Here is a 14,930-nt window from a genome sequence, read left to right as displayed (position 1 = left end):
CACACACACACACACACACAACAAACACATGCACACACACAGCAACTTATTTCTGCTAATGTTTCCCAACAAAGAACCAATTAACACTCAAATACACAGAAACGCTTCAGTGTTTTCACAAAGACACTCGCTCACAGGTTCTGTTTCTCAGACTTGTGCATTAAAAAAAAACATCCAGAACATTTTTTAATTATTCATGTTAATAAGCTGTGTGTATTTAATCCTGAACTGTTTTATTAAAATGGATGTAAGAAGATTTSAGATGAAGAAGGATTGATTTTTGCATTGTTCCTCACCACCCAGCAGCCACTGATTTTTATCCATCATGTTTAAATTTAAATCATTTTAACACTTAAAGTTTGGTCTGAACCAAAGACCATGTTTTACTGTTTACATCTGTTCATGCTGCACTTTCATCATCACCTCAGTGACACTGCCTGGCACCAGCATCAGAACTTTTACATCAAATCAAACTGAAAAGTCTGCAAATCCAGACCAAACAGTTTAGAAAGGAAAGCATCATTCATATTGATAATGACATAAATGAACATTTGCACATAAATGTTTATGTTACCACTTATCTCAGTCTCTTGCGCACCTCTGACWCTAACAAATTAGTCTGTTGGGGTCCAAGTGCATAAAACCAGCTATATTTTTTACAATACRTGTTTCTGTCAGTTTTAAGTTTTGATAGTTATTATGAAAATGAGAAACTTTAAAGATAAGTCTGGCCTCAGGCTCAGCAGGTTGATTTTTACAGCCGGTTCGGATGTTATCAGTCCAGTAAATGGACCTTAWTAGCGGTTAYCAGTCGCATAGAATGGCTTCAGACTGTCGCAACTGTGCCCCCTAGTGGKTTAYCAATGCCATATACGTTGGAATGCAACAATCTGCTATCGCCGGAGTAGGGTCTACTTTATCGTAGCCCATGTCATTTTCTCTAAAATTAACCTTAGCGGCTTTATGCCTCAAATTAACCAGATTGCATGAAAAACCTTAGTGGCTTTATACCTCAAATTAACCAGATTGCATGAAAAAACTTAGTGGCTTTATGCCTCAAATTAACCAGATTGCATAAAAAAACCTCAGTGGTTTTATGCCTCATATTAACCAGAACACATAAAAAACCTCAGTGGCTTTATACCTCATTTTTTACTAGATTGCATAAAAAAACCTTAGTGGTTTTATGCCTCATTCAAACCAGCTGACAGTTTGAAGCCATTCTATGGGACGGAGAACCCACTAGGCGGCAGTCGGGACAGTCTGAATCTAGTCTGAAGCCATTTATGGGACTGRTAATGGCTAATAACGTCCATTTAATGGATGATAACATTCGAAGCGGGTGGATTTTTATAACATGACGTACAGAAATCAGTGGCTGTTTATGAGAAACCTGTAATCTTATGATTGTTTTGTAAGAAGATACATGATGATCTTTTATACACTGTTCTWTAAGAGGCTGCAACATGCAGAACTCATCTCTGTTGCCAGTTGATGGATAAAAACTAAAAAAATTGATTTGAATAAGTTAAATAACTTAAATAATCAGTCCAGGAAAGGATTGTGGCTTTTGTTGAATGTCTCATCCAGGCAGCCTTCRGTCTCTGAAGACAAACCTCTGAATGGATTCACTTCTGCTGAGATTTTTTCTCCAAAGAAACYGGTCAGAGCATCTCCTGCTCCCAAAGCACTGCTTACGTCAGATCCCCACTGCATCATCCCCAGTTCACCGTGTGGATTCCCTCTGACAGACACAGACGGTGCCAGCACAGTTTCTGGGGCCACCTGGCCTCCATAAGTGTGAGAAACTGCATGCTGAGTGGGTGTTAGGCTGGAACTGAAGGGATTGTGGTATTGGACTAAAGTTTCAGCAAATGCCCCTGATCTGTCCAAAGGACCAGATGTCATTCCTTTGGCTTTGAAAGTGCCTGGGAAATGAGTCAGAGTGATAAGAGGATGCGGGGATGAGGGATATACAGTTTGAAGCATTCCAGCAAAGAGAAAACGCACCAGAGCAGAGCAGAGAGAGGAGGAGAACATTGATGCAGGTTAATATACACTATTTTCTACAGAGTAACTTTACAGTGTGTCACTAATGCTCATACACACACACACACACATACATAACATCTATATATGACAGCTAGACCACAAAGGAAGGATGGGTCAGCAAAACATGATCACAAAGCTTTTCCATAAAGCCTCACTGATAACTGTTGGTCACGCTGTCTCAGCTCCCCTCTCTGATGTTCTCTGAACTGAAGCCCTCAGCAGTTGTTTTGTTTTTCAAACATCACCTTGATCATGCATCCTCATAAATCAACTGATCCGCCAGTATCTCCACACAAAGTCTGTGTTTAAAAGACAGTTTGCCACCGAGAATGAAGCTCTTTGTCTGTCCTTACCGATGGCTGGTGTTTGGGCAGCGAATGGGTTGAGAGGTGGCTGTCTGGGTTTTGGGTTGGAGGCTAAGAGATCATCCAAGTCAACCAGAGAGCCCAAGAATGAAGCAGTCTTTCTAAACATCTCTTCTTTTGCCGTTTGCTTTCCTGCAATAAAATGAAAGGTCCAATGCTACTCTAAAAGGTGTTTTCTTTTGGGAACGGGTCAGGGGGGAAGAGAGAGCAAAGCGGAAGAAAAGGTTAATTGGTTAGAGCTGTTAGATGACAGGTGACTAAGATGGGGGTGAAATGGAGGTAATAGTGGAAAATGAAAYAAGCATTTTAGATTTTGAGAGTCACTATTATTAAAGGACTTGGCCAGCTGGCATAGGCCTTTATCTGTTTGAGTGAGATCGTGCACACTTTTTAGTAGACTGCTCAGAATCAGGATTATTTATTTAAAGCAAAACATTAAGCAGAAAATGAGAGTATGCTGATATTATTGATTGATGGATCAGAAATAAATGCATAATCCATAATCAGTCAGTTCACCTGTATTGCTTGGTGCACCCCAGGGATCATTGCTTTTAGATGCTTCATCTCCAAACGGGTCGCTGGATGGAGAGGAGATGGAGGGAGGAGCAGGTGTTCCCCAGGCATCATCTGTAGAGGCTGGAGCTGAAGCTAAGAGGATAAACAAAACAAAACAAAAATAAATAAACTAAAGAAAACAGAAATTTGGAAACATGATAAAATTCTGTGGGTGGTGGAATATTTTACAATGTAAATAAATCCTCAGATTTAAAAAAAAAACCTTGAATAGTGAAGCACTTGTTTATTTCTTACCTGGGGCTCCCCATGGGTCAGTGTCTGGTTTGGACGCATCTCCAAAAGGGTCAGAATTACCAAGGGGYGAAGAGGCACTTGTTCCATCACCCCAGGGATCTTCACCTTTTGTTTCAGTTGGAGCAAGTGGTTCCCCCCAAGTGTCAGACCCTGTGGTTGGTAGAGAACTGGCTGGAGCTCCCCATGTGTCTGCATTTTCTTGGGGCGAGCCCACCAGAGGGGCGCTGAATGGATCTGAGGCAGCATCTTTTGGTGGACTGGTTGGCACCGTGAACGGGTCTTGCTTTGAAGGTGATGATGGTGCAGCAAACAGGTCCTTGTTTGTAGATGTGGGCGACATGGAAAAGGGATCCTCTTTAGGCGGTGTTGTCGGTGCAGCAAAAGGGTCGCCTTGAACAGGTTTGGTTGGAGATGGAAAAGTACCTTTAGGAGGCGTTGTGGGCGACGTGAAGGAGTCAGCCTTAGATAATGCTGATTCTGTTTCTTCTTTAGTGAGTGTTGATGCTGGAGCAGTGAAAGGATCATCAGATGAGGTGATAAAAGGGTCTTTTTTAGGGGCACTGAAAGGATCCTCTTGTGAAGTGGTAAATGGATCATCTTTTGGAGCAGTAAATGGATCATCTTTTGGAGCATTGAATGGATCATCCTTTGGAGCACTGAATGGATCATCTTTTGGAGAGTTGAATGGATCATCCTTTGGAGCACTGAATGGATCATCTTTTGGAGAGTTGAATGGATCATCCTTTGGAGCACTGAATGGATCATCTTTCGGAGCACTGAATGGATCGTCTTTTGGAGCATTGAATGGATCATCCTTTGGAGCATTGAATGGATCATCCTTTGGAGCATTGAATGGATCATCCTTTGGAGCATTGAATGGATCATCCTTCGGAGCATTGAATGGATCATCCTTCGGAGCATTGAATGGATCATCCTTCAGAGCATTGAATGGATCATCCTTTGGAGCATTGAATGGATCATTCTTTGGAATGTTGAATGGATCATCCTTTGGAGAATTGAATGGATCATCTTTTGGAGAAGTAAACGAATCATCTTTTGAAGCAATGAATGGATCACCATTGGCTGAACTGAAAGGATCTGGTTTATCCTTTGGAGCGGCGAATGGATCCTCCACATCCTTCGGTGCATTGAAAGGGTCGGTTGTATCTTTTGTTGTGTTGAAAGAGTCATCCTTTGGTGCACTAAATGGATCAGGTTTGTCTTTTGGTGCTGCAAATGGATCTTCAGTTTTCACCGGAGCACCCCAAGGATCACTACTAGGTTCTTTAGGGGCTTTCCATGGGTCTGGTTTCACTTCCTCCTCCTCCTCTTTCTCTGCCTTTTCTCCTCCCCAAGCATCACTTTTCAAGTTATTGCCTTTGCCTGCATCCTCCCATTGTAGCTCATCTTCACTCAACTTGGCCTGCAATTGTAAAATTGTAAACTTGTTAAAACATGCACACATTGGTGGAAAATAATATGCATAGATGGACCATTTAGTCAGTTGGGTAACAAGGTTAGTATGTGGCCTACATGATATACTGTAGTACCACAAGTCCATCACATACACCTTAACTTGGTTCTTTAAAAAAAATTCACAAAATTATTCTGTTTATATTTCTAAGGTTTCAGCTGCAACATTTTGCAGAAATGGACAGGATAATACTGGCAGTGATGCGCTCATGTCCCCTCACTATAGCTGTGCATTCTACTTGCAGTACACTCACCCGTCTCTCTGTTTCTTTCTTCTCGGCTTCCTGTTTAAGTCGTTCCTCTTTGCGGGCAGCAAAAGAAGCAGTCAAGTCAGCGACAGAGGGGATGTTGTCCAAGGACGGAAGCCCCGAGGCTCCAGGAACATAGACTGGCTTGTAGTTGGGATCTTTGACATTGTCTGTGGATGAGGCTGGTCAGAAGACAAAATAATTATTATTCAAAACAATCTTTGTAGTAAAGATAACTGAAAAAATAACAGTTAAAACTACTAAAATTTAGCTGTAATGTTTTAGTTTAGGATGCCTCACCAGCAGAACCTTTGGATGTCTTTTCTCTTGTCTTCACTGCAAACTCTCTCTCTGCCTTCAGCTTCTCATCGTCCTCCATAAGAACAAGAACAACTTTGGCCTTCTCTCTCACATTTACACCCTAAGAAAGATTTAGAAAAGTCACCATTTAATATGGCACAGACAACTTAAAAAGAAAACACAGTTTTAGCATGAAAAATAAACCTTTATCAACAAAAACATCCAAATGATACAGAAATCTTCACATATTACCCAAAACTATCCAATGCCTTTGCAAACTGTAATAAAAAATGCATTTTGCAACAAGTGTAGAGAAACAGATTGTTATTCTAAAATGTATGTTTTGATTCCTGTTTTAATTGATCAAAAGGTTATGAGGTTATGAAGCAATCAATATTCTAGGACAAATAAAGGATAACCTTAATGCACAGCTTATAAGTTCTTAATGAGGGGTAAAAGGTTGCATGCCTCAAACAAAACAAGCATCACCTGATCTTTGCCGTCCTTTTCTACAAAGCGGTACTCTGTGAGGGCTTTGACAATGTAGATATTTTCCTTCATTTTCAGAAGAACACGATCATCGCCGGTCTTCAGGAGGTATTCCAGCAGCGTCAGAGACTGAAACAAAAAGGGAAACTTTAAAATCAAAWAGTTCTGTTGAGTTAATTATGATAAGGAAAAATGGATAGGTTTTGGTTTAAATGCAACATTGATGGAAAAAATAAACAATGACTGATAAATACTGATATGCAACACGTAATATTAGATGAGAAAAAGAAAACCTATCATCCAAAGCAATGACTCCTTCATTAAGATCCAAACATCMTGTACCTGTTTTCTCTGTGTCTTTTGCTGTGCTCTTTACCTTGTGGATATGTCTCCAGTTCTTATCGTCCTTCAGCCGTTTCCAGAGCATTGTCATGATCTCGCTGCAAGCCACCGCATTGTAGGTGAGATCAGAAATGTCGGCCATCTGAGTGCTGGAGGGACCCCACGGATCATTGGATGTTGCCTCTCTCACCTTCAAAATAAGCAAAGTGAGAACCATCAGAGTCCAACACAGCTACAATAAACATAAAGGGTATTGAAACCTGAAATAATCAAAACAAAAACAGCTGACTGCAGCAGTTTTACAGACCAGCTGCAGTTCGGTGTCTTATAATTCTCTTACAATCAATTCTAGTTGTTTCTTATAGATGTCATAAAACCAGCAATCAAGCAGACGACAGAACAGCAGTTTGTGGACAGATATTGAAATAAATGGTGTGCTACAGTCACATCTAGAATTTCATTATCTCTGAAGTTGTACTTACAGACATTAATGTTACCACAGCTGAAGAGTGATTGGTAAAATCTGAAGTCTTACATTTGKTTTAGAATGTATACCAGTAAAGGTCCACCCTATTTGTCTGAAATATCTAATTAAAGAAATAAAACTAGTTTATCTTACCTTGACCTCGGCCTCAGAGTAGTTCTGGACCAGGTTCTTTAAYTGTCGTCTGAGCATAGAGGACGTCATGATGTGTGGAGGGGAGAGGTGGGGAATGAAACCACCACAGTCTGATACAGAGAAAGAACAACAAGCTCTAGTGCCAGAACAAATAGCACACAGTGTTGTAAAAAAAAACACTGATGTTACTGATAGGCCTTCTGGAATGTCCTCATTAGATGTAAAGCAATGGTTATGTACACTGAATTATCTGTTTACAGTCTGTTGTTAAGTCAAAAATGCTTTAAAAGTGATATAACCTTCCAGTGATAACATAATTTATGACCTTGTTCTCTYTTGCTGATAAACTTATTTAAAACTCAGAACGCTGGCTCTCTCTTATCTGTTTGCCATGAAACACAGACGTACACACACTGTATTAAGTGACACRTGCAAATACCTGTAAAGAAATCTCCTTGTGTGTTTTATTTAAAGGTGCTGATGTGCAGTTTGTGGTTCAGTGAACTTCCATCCTGGTGTTTTCTCTTCCTCCTGACTGCATTGGTTTGTATCAGAAATCAGATCCTGCAGCTGCAGGCAGGAAAAAGGTGCTGAGGTAAAGGTTGGCAAGCAACGACAGTAGTGCGTGACTGTCAAGCTAAAACACCCCTGCTGTAGATGTCAGCTTGTGTCTAGTTGRCATTATATCTGCCTGCGACAGACAACCTCGCCTAGATTACCTACTGTTTAGCTAAGCTACAAGCTAATAATTAGCTGAGGTGACAAACCTAAGCGAAAGCAGCCTTTGCAGAGCAACATACGGTCTGACTCAAAGTAACTAAACGACGTCGTGCTTRGAAGAGTAAAATTCATAAATCGTGTATTTCAGCACCACGGAGAGCGACAGAAGACGAGTACCATACCGTCAATACAGCTAACGTCAACCGATGTTGTCAAGCACGCGAGAATAGCAAATATCTCTGAGCATTTGAGGCCTTTTAYAGCTATGAAATGTCACTGTTTGCAGGCAATACTTACACAAGTTACTGAGAGCCATTTGCACGAYCAACCAAAGCAAAAATAAAGCACTWACCTGGTGTAGATTCACWGGAACCTAAAAGGAGAGACGACACGACACGGCTATTTCCGCTTCCGCTGTTTTCAGCACCTGCTGGCCACGCCTTCTTTCAACATGTTTACATGTTTATCATGTTATTTTTGTTTATCGGTAACTAACTGCATATTGATGTACTTTATTTCTTGCTATTTCGTTTAATTATAAAAACGGGTAAGTAAAAACTTTACCAATTATTTTCTTTTTTTGTCAATGAGAGCAAATTTTCATTTTCCGTTATAGCAAGTCTATTTACCATATAATAGTAACACAACTTTTACACGACAGTGGTGACATGTTTCACCTGGATAGCGTTTCAAAATACCAGATTTATATAACGTATTATTAAATGTTATGTAATAAGAATTTTCAGTACTAATAAATTCTGTTGTTTTTCAGAGTTTCATTAATCCCAATTTGGACACAACTCTAGCACCAGTAAAGGGTGTTGCAGCTCCCTCCACACACCCTGTATCCTAAATCGTGATCTTCTTATAAAAAYAATATAATAACAATCCATTGTTCTATTCCTCATGTTCAAAGTTATCAGATCAAATATCTGAAATTGTGTTTTTGAAACTCTTTGGAGGCGGTAGGGGGGATTTAAATATATATGATTCAACGACCTGCCATACCCTCACACAAACGCACGCACCCCCTGCCACAGAAACGAACCTAAATGACTCACAACCACAACTCCACCCACATCAATAACAGTCGGGAGAAGATGGCGGCCGAGGGTGAGTACGAGTCCATCCTGTGCGTCAAACCAGATGTCAACGTTTACCGCATTCCGCCTCGAGCTTCGAACCGCGCGTACAGGTGAGCGGAAACCCGCGGGTTTGTCTGCGGCGCTGCTGTGGTGCGGTTATTTCACGGTCCGAGCAGCACGCCCTCAGTTACAACCAGAAAGTGACAGCGCTGCTTWATTTTCTGAAAACACTTATTATGATGCTGGATAATTAATTAGACAGATTTCTTTTTTTCTTTTGACTTAAARGGTGTTCAGATTATTTGTTATCAAACTCACCGGGTCTAATTTGGCACGCTGCCAGGGACAGCCCCGCACATTCTTTATGTGATGCGTGAAATGAGTCATATTTAAAACTCCTCAACTGAGAAGCAACATTTAAACTCTGCTTTTATGATTTKATTTTATTTATGTTAAAAACTGATTGACCACCGCTGAAAGATCCATGGCCGGAATTCCCTCCTGAGGGGCCYGGGGGTACAGGGCTTCCTGATCCCCCCTCACTTTATGAGCACCCAGAAACCACCTGTTTCTTTAGGCCAACATAATAATGAAATAGAAATAAATATTATATAAAACAAGTTGGCAGCTTCAGTGAAAAGTTCCTGCTGGCTTCAGTTCCCACTTATATTTTCAGTCTGTTTATTAAAGCAGCTTATTGTGACTTTCAGCTCTAAAAACTGTCGCTATAACCTTGAAATCTGCAGGGCAGCAGACTGGAAGCTGGACTCTCCTGACTGGTCCGGTCGGATGAGGATCACAGCCAAGGGCAAAGTGGCRTTCATCAAACTGGAGGACAAAGTCTCAGGTTTAATATTTTGCTTTTTTCTGCTTGAATATTTGTATGACTCCGAGCGGGACTGCCTGCACACGGAAAGTATTGCAGGTGCTGATATTTCCTCTCAGAATGAACTCATCAAACTGTGTGATGTGATGTTTCTGGATGTGTCCTGGGTGGGTGTTGTACAGGGGAGCTGTTTGCTCAGGCACCAGTGAAGGAGTATCCCGGCGTTGCTGTTGAAACTGTCAGCGACTCCAGCCGATACTTTGTTCTGAGGATWCAGGATGACAACGGTGAGGAATTCAGGGTTTAGTAAATACCTACTTTAATATATATATATTTTGTTTGTTGTTATTCATGTCAGCATCGTCACCTCTTGTGTGCAGGCCGCAGTGCTTTCATTGGCGTTGGCTTTGGGGACCGAGGGGATGCCTTTGACTTTAATGTGACTTTGCAGGATCACTTCAAGTAAATAATGAGTGTTTTAACAGAAAATCTCCTTACTTTTTTATCCAAGCAATTATATATTTAAATACTAAAGTCATTTATATGTTGAGCTTTTTCTTCTGTGATCCATTTTGCTCTCAAAAAGTCAAATTTCAGGGATTAATTTGAAACCTGCTTGCAGAAAGGTGCATGTTGTTATTTTGTAAGCTGCAGTGATTGTATCAGTGCTGACTGTTTCTCTGCAGGTGGGTGAAACAGGAGAATGAAATCAGTAAAGGTGCCCAGCTCGGGGATTCGGGACCAAAACTGGACTTGGGTTTTAAAGAAGGACAGACCATCACGCTCAACATAGGAGTGAGAATCTGCTCTGCAAATAAAACATTTTACTGCTGCAGATAAAAATGAAAAGCAACAAGAAGATTCTCATTTTCCTCCTTTTCCATCAGTATTTCTGCATCTTTTTAATGAACTCACTTTGTTTTGATGATTAATTTGGCAAAAAAAAAAACAATTATACATTTAGGTTTTTTATTTCTAGCAAGGTAAAAAGAGGGATAAGCCCCGCCCACAAGGCTCCGGTGGTTTTGGGCTTCTTCCACCGCCGCCTGGAGGCAAGATAGCTCCGCCCCCTTCGTCGGGATTGTCTAATCACAACATTGTCCAACAGATGGGAAGCACAGCAACAGGTAGATGAGATGAGTGTTTTTGACCTGTTATTTATCAAAACAAGATGATGATATATTTTAAAAACAAAATCTGACCCAYTTTCTGCTTCAGGGCTTTTTGTTTGATGTCAGAATCTCTCCTTGTGGAGCTCTAACCTACATGACTAACCCATTTATGTAATGATTAGAGACTCTTCAGTTTCTGGMCTCTGCCAGCAGAAGATAAATAAAAACGTGTCAGTTTGAGCTGCGTGATGAGTTCTGTGTTTCCCACTCTATCAGGCTGCCTGCTGGAGCTGGACAGCAGCAACTCAAACACRGTGGTTCAGTCCAACCCGAGTTCAGATCTGCTTTGGGGAGACTTCTCTGCTCCTTCAAGGTAGGTCTCATTTCAGTTTGTACGCTGCAAGGTTTTGCCCCAAAATATATTTTTCATAAGTGGTTCATATGTTTAGGATGGTTAAAGGAAACTAGAGTTGTGTTAAAGAATATGGGCTTTTATGGCAAGCCTTTATAGATTTATTCAATATCTCTTAAATCTAATGTCGACTCTTTACTTCCAGCACTCTGAGAAGCTGAGCGAGTTTCACTTTTTATTTCATATTTTCACATTAGGAGATGTCATCCAGTCACAATCAATTGTATTAAATAATGTAGTTTTATTCTATTTCATTCATATTTTTTATCTTTTTTTGGTAAAATTTGTTCACTCCAATCCTTTTATAGAGTTTATCAAACTTTCTAAGATTACATGTCTTACTTTAGTGTTAGTCTAATTGCAAAGCTTATTTAATTTTTTGTTGTTTTTAAATACAGTACCTCGTTTATGACTCATTATTTGGCACGACACAGTCATTGTTGTTGACATGGTTGTCTCAGTTGATGGATTGCAGCCCACTTCAGCTGCTTACATCACTGCCCCTCGCCGTAGGCTGCCCCAACTCATGCAGCCGACAAAACACTGAAAACTGTCGTGTGCGTAGGATACTCAGATGCAGCCATCGGTATCCCAGGATTCATTGCACCGTCAGCAAATTAAACAGAAAAACAAAGACAGTGAAGGTCTTTTTTATTTTTAATTTATTTAATTTAATTTTTTTCATTTTACAGCAGAGTTTTTTTTTAAATGACAGAGTTTGATCACGGACCGAAAAATGTAAGTTTAACAACTTAGCTGAATAAAGTTTTGTTGCAGTGAGATGTTAAATATTTTGAAGAYACAAGTACTGATACTGGAGCTAAACCCAAATTATTCATGCTTTTTATTTCTTAACTTGTAACATTTTTATATTAAAACTGAATTTTGTGAAGTWACACCCTGAAAAAACAACTGAAGTGATGTGATATAAAAGGCAACGAGGCAGCGTGTGGTCAAACATACGTCTTCCGTAGACCAGACCGTCTCGTGGTGTTAAACCAAGTTTATTAATACTTTTACTACAACTACAGGTTGCAAGCCAGTTCAGCTCTATATAGTTCAGTATTTRTATTTTAAACCCAAATAAAAAGAATAAAATATCATGCAAAATGATTATTCAGAGACACACTAATATCAGTTTATGTTTGCAGCTCTGTTCCACCTCCATCACAACCTCAGAACACCACAAACTGGATCCAGTTTTGAGTCGTCGCCCGTTACGTCAGATGTGATTTTTCATCTCGCCTGCATTTGTGTTCGTGGCTTCCTGCGAAAGACGCCGAGAGTATCTCCCACACACTCCCCCCACTCGCCCACCCACCATCACAGCAGAGATGACAAACTCCCCCTCGCTCTGTAAAATCATGTCAGAGAGTTTCATGCGCCTCAGATCCTGCAGATGAAGCATCAATAAGTCAAAGCCATTAAATGAAATGAGCCATCTCTATCAGATATTTAAGGGCTACGTGTGACGTCCTGAGTGGCAGGTGTTCCTCTTTCATAAACTCCACYAGAGGAGGCTCTCTGAACTTGGTTACAGGTGGATTTATTTTGGCCACAGCGCCCCCTGTTGGCTCGTTAGAGTACTAAATGTCAACGTTTTCTGCAGCCTGCGAAAAAGAGCATAAACCCTCAACAGGATGCCTCAAATGTAACAAATTTGTTTTTCTGTAATGCTCCAAAACTAGCACTTAAACTTTAGTCAGTTTTCTTTCAAACAAAACATTAATGTCTCATAATTTTTAAAACATTCAATTTATTTTAGTAAACACTTGTTTTAGTGAACCTTTTTAAAAAGAACCCTTAAATTTGGCACTATCATGGCATTTTTAAATATAAGATCTAATTTATTCCCATCGGTCTGACCAAACATATGGTTTCTTTTTGTTACAAATAATTATTTTAAACAGGTGTCATAAATAGTGTTATTTGTTTTTACATTTGTTAATCACTACTTAAGACAAAATACTACAAAATTCAGTATTTATAGATTTACTACACTGATTTAAAGTTAGAGGAGATTTTATGAGTGAAATATTACAATTATATTATAACGGATGCATCAGTTTTTCTTATGAACAAAAAAAAACAAGAATAAATGGTTGCAAAGTCAAATTATATGCTTGTTGTTTACAACAAGTCTCTTTTACTGAAATATGTATAGCAGATACAAATACACACAATTTCTAATTCAGTCTTTTATGTTTAAGTTTTATATTTATGATACTTAGAAAGAAGCACCTAAGTTAAAAGGAATATCTCATCCTTCAGCACAGCAGCTAAAGAGGGTTTAATATTAAAATGTCCTCAGCACTGCGATTAAATTGGAATCTTCATATTTTAACGATATTTTTATTTTATTTTATATGACTTAGAATAACAGAAAACAAAGAAAATCATGTTTGTCTATAAAATGTCTTAAAAACCTGTTTATATCATCATAAGGAGCTCTRCTGTGGTGTTTGTCATCAACTCATTTCTCTGCGTGATTTTTATTTTCCAAGTTTAAATCTGAAGCTGCGTTCCTGTTCCTTTCAAACATTCGCTCTCAACCGATCCGTCTTAAAGAGAAAACTGAAAGTAAAAGCTGTAGTTCAGCACTTTAGAAAGCTTATGCTGCTAACCTGCTCTTTAAAAATATAATAAATGATCATGAAGATATCTAATCAAGGGTTTAAAATTGTRCAATGTTACCAATCATTTGGATTTTATAGAGATAATCTGGAAAGTTCAGGACCTTTTTGGTCACATTTAATAAGAAAACTGCAGTTTGTTAACTCTAAGCATAAAACCTGAAACCAGTTTGTCTGGTTCTCATAAATATAATAAAAGTTGCCAACAATGACCTCAAACTCACCAACTGTGTTTATTTCCTGAAGTGACACAGATGGACACTGTGGTGTGTAAAATGGACACGGTTGATCTCCGTGTTTCTGGCGGTAAACACATTTATCTGCTGTTAGAGAWCTGAGGAGAAACAAAATGATTGTCACTTCGTACTGAATGTGTTAACGGCAGCAAATGAAATGTTTGTTCTTTGCTGAAAAGACTCAAAGTTTACAGAACTTTTTGATTTTCTTTGTTCTTTACTGTGAAATGATTTGTCTACAGGAGTATTTAAGGTTTGCTGTGATCAGATCACAGGAACTGTGTTTACCTGATGTTAAGTTATAGGGCTGATTGTTATTTGTTGTGTTGTGTTTACATTTCTCTTGTCGCTAGCTAAAGTATCATGTCTCCTGTTTTTCAGTCATTCCACTCTGGCTGTAAAATCACTGGACTAACACTTGATTTATGACCAATTAAATGAGGACGAGGCAATAAAAACCTTCAAAGGATTCATCCGTTCTGAGTCTTGTTTTTAAACTCACATCAGATACAACAAAACATTATTATTGCAACAGAACATTTAATGCAAATTAGGAATTTTGTAAACGTTATGCTGTGAACATCAGGAAAGGGGTGAACATCTCCATCTTTAGCCTTAGAATTTTGCAGYATTAACTGTTTTAAATTATTCAAATACTTCCTTCGGCTCCAGGTTTTATACAATCTGTTTTGTAAGAAGCTTGTTAGTGAGAAACGTGAGACGGCGAGAGTAGAAGTGAGAAATATTGTGAGATGTCAGGACATGACTTCACTGGGCTGCAGCTTTTAGCTCTGCTGACAGACAGAAAGAAGACAGCTGGACGGACCACCGATCCCCTCTGGGATGGATCAGGAACACGATTCATCTTCCTCGGAGGCTGTTATCGCCTTGCTTTGCTTCTTGGGAAACCTCAGGCGTTGGGCATTAGTTTACATTCACTGAGTGTGCAGCAGAGCTGGATGTTGGCTTTAAATCCAAGGTTTTCATAGGATTTTATGGGGTGTCGTTTGTAAAGTTACACAGTCAAAAATTACCACCAATATTTTTGTTTTATTTAGACTTTTAAAAGAAAAAAATAACAGATTTATTTTTCAATCAGTTTTTCACCATATGATTCATACATTTATAAATGTCATAGTTTATAAACTAAATATTTAACTTAAATATTTAGGTGGCTAAATATTTAAGTTAAATATTTAGTTTATAAA

At 39.1% G+C, this 14,930-nt stretch overlaps 2 protein-coding genes across 3 annotated transcripts; one reads left to right on the top strand and one right to left on the bottom strand.

Moving 5' to 3' along the window:
- Positions 1 to 1,039: 1,039 nt before the first annotated feature.
- LOC106519587 (epsin-1) lies at positions 1,040 to 7,832 on the bottom strand. Of its 2 annotated transcripts, XM_014011320.1 has the most exons (11): positions 7,771 to 7,832; positions 7,138 to 7,268; positions 6,699 to 6,808; positions 6,114 to 6,269; positions 5,738 to 5,866; positions 5,249 to 5,369; positions 4,955 to 5,130; positions 3,228 to 4,650; positions 2,934 to 3,065; positions 2,406 to 2,549; positions 1,040 to 1,928 (listed from the first exon to the last, which is right to left on the bottom strand). In XM_014011320.1, the coding sequence occupies exons 3-11, from the start codon at positions 6,765 to 6,767 to the stop codon at positions 1,546 to 1,548; spliced, it is 2,733 nt and encodes a 910-aa protein (XP_013866774.1). In that variant the 5' UTR covers positions 6,768 to 6,808; positions 7,138 to 7,268; positions 7,771 to 7,832; the 3' UTR covers positions 1,040 to 1,545. The 2 variants fall into 2 exon arrangements, with proteins under 2 accessions (XP_013866774.1, XP_013866775.1); XM_014011321.1 differs by lacking the exon at positions 1,040 to 1,928 and having other exon boundaries at positions 2,456 to 2,593.
- Positions 7,833 to 8,498: 666 nt separating this feature from the next.
- Positions 8,499 to 14,191, top strand: necap1 (NECAP endocytosis associated 1). The gene is made up of 8 exons (XM_014011319.1): positions 8,499 to 8,613; positions 9,250 to 9,350; positions 9,512 to 9,616; positions 9,710 to 9,791; positions 10,016 to 10,124; positions 10,309 to 10,456; positions 10,718 to 10,814; positions 12,005 to 14,191. The coding sequence occupies exons 1-8, from the start codon at positions 8,519 to 8,521 to the stop codon at positions 12,057 to 12,059; spliced, it is 792 nt and encodes a 263-aa protein (XP_013866773.1). The 5' UTR covers positions 8,499 to 8,518; the 3' UTR covers positions 12,060 to 14,191.
- The last annotated feature ends 739 nt before the right edge of the window (positions 14,192 to 14,930 follow it).

This window comes from Austrofundulus limnaeus, unplaced genomic scaffold (genome assembly GCF_001266775.1).
Source record: "Austrofundulus limnaeus strain Quisiro unplaced genomic scaffold, Austrofundulus_limnaeus-1.0 Scaffold79, whole genome shotgun sequence".
NCBI lineage: Eukaryota > Metazoa > Chordata > Actinopteri > Cyprinodontiformes > Rivulidae > Austrofundulus > Austrofundulus limnaeus.
Note: the sequence above shows the minus strand (reverse complement) of the source record. Positions and strands in the feature narration are given on the sequence as shown.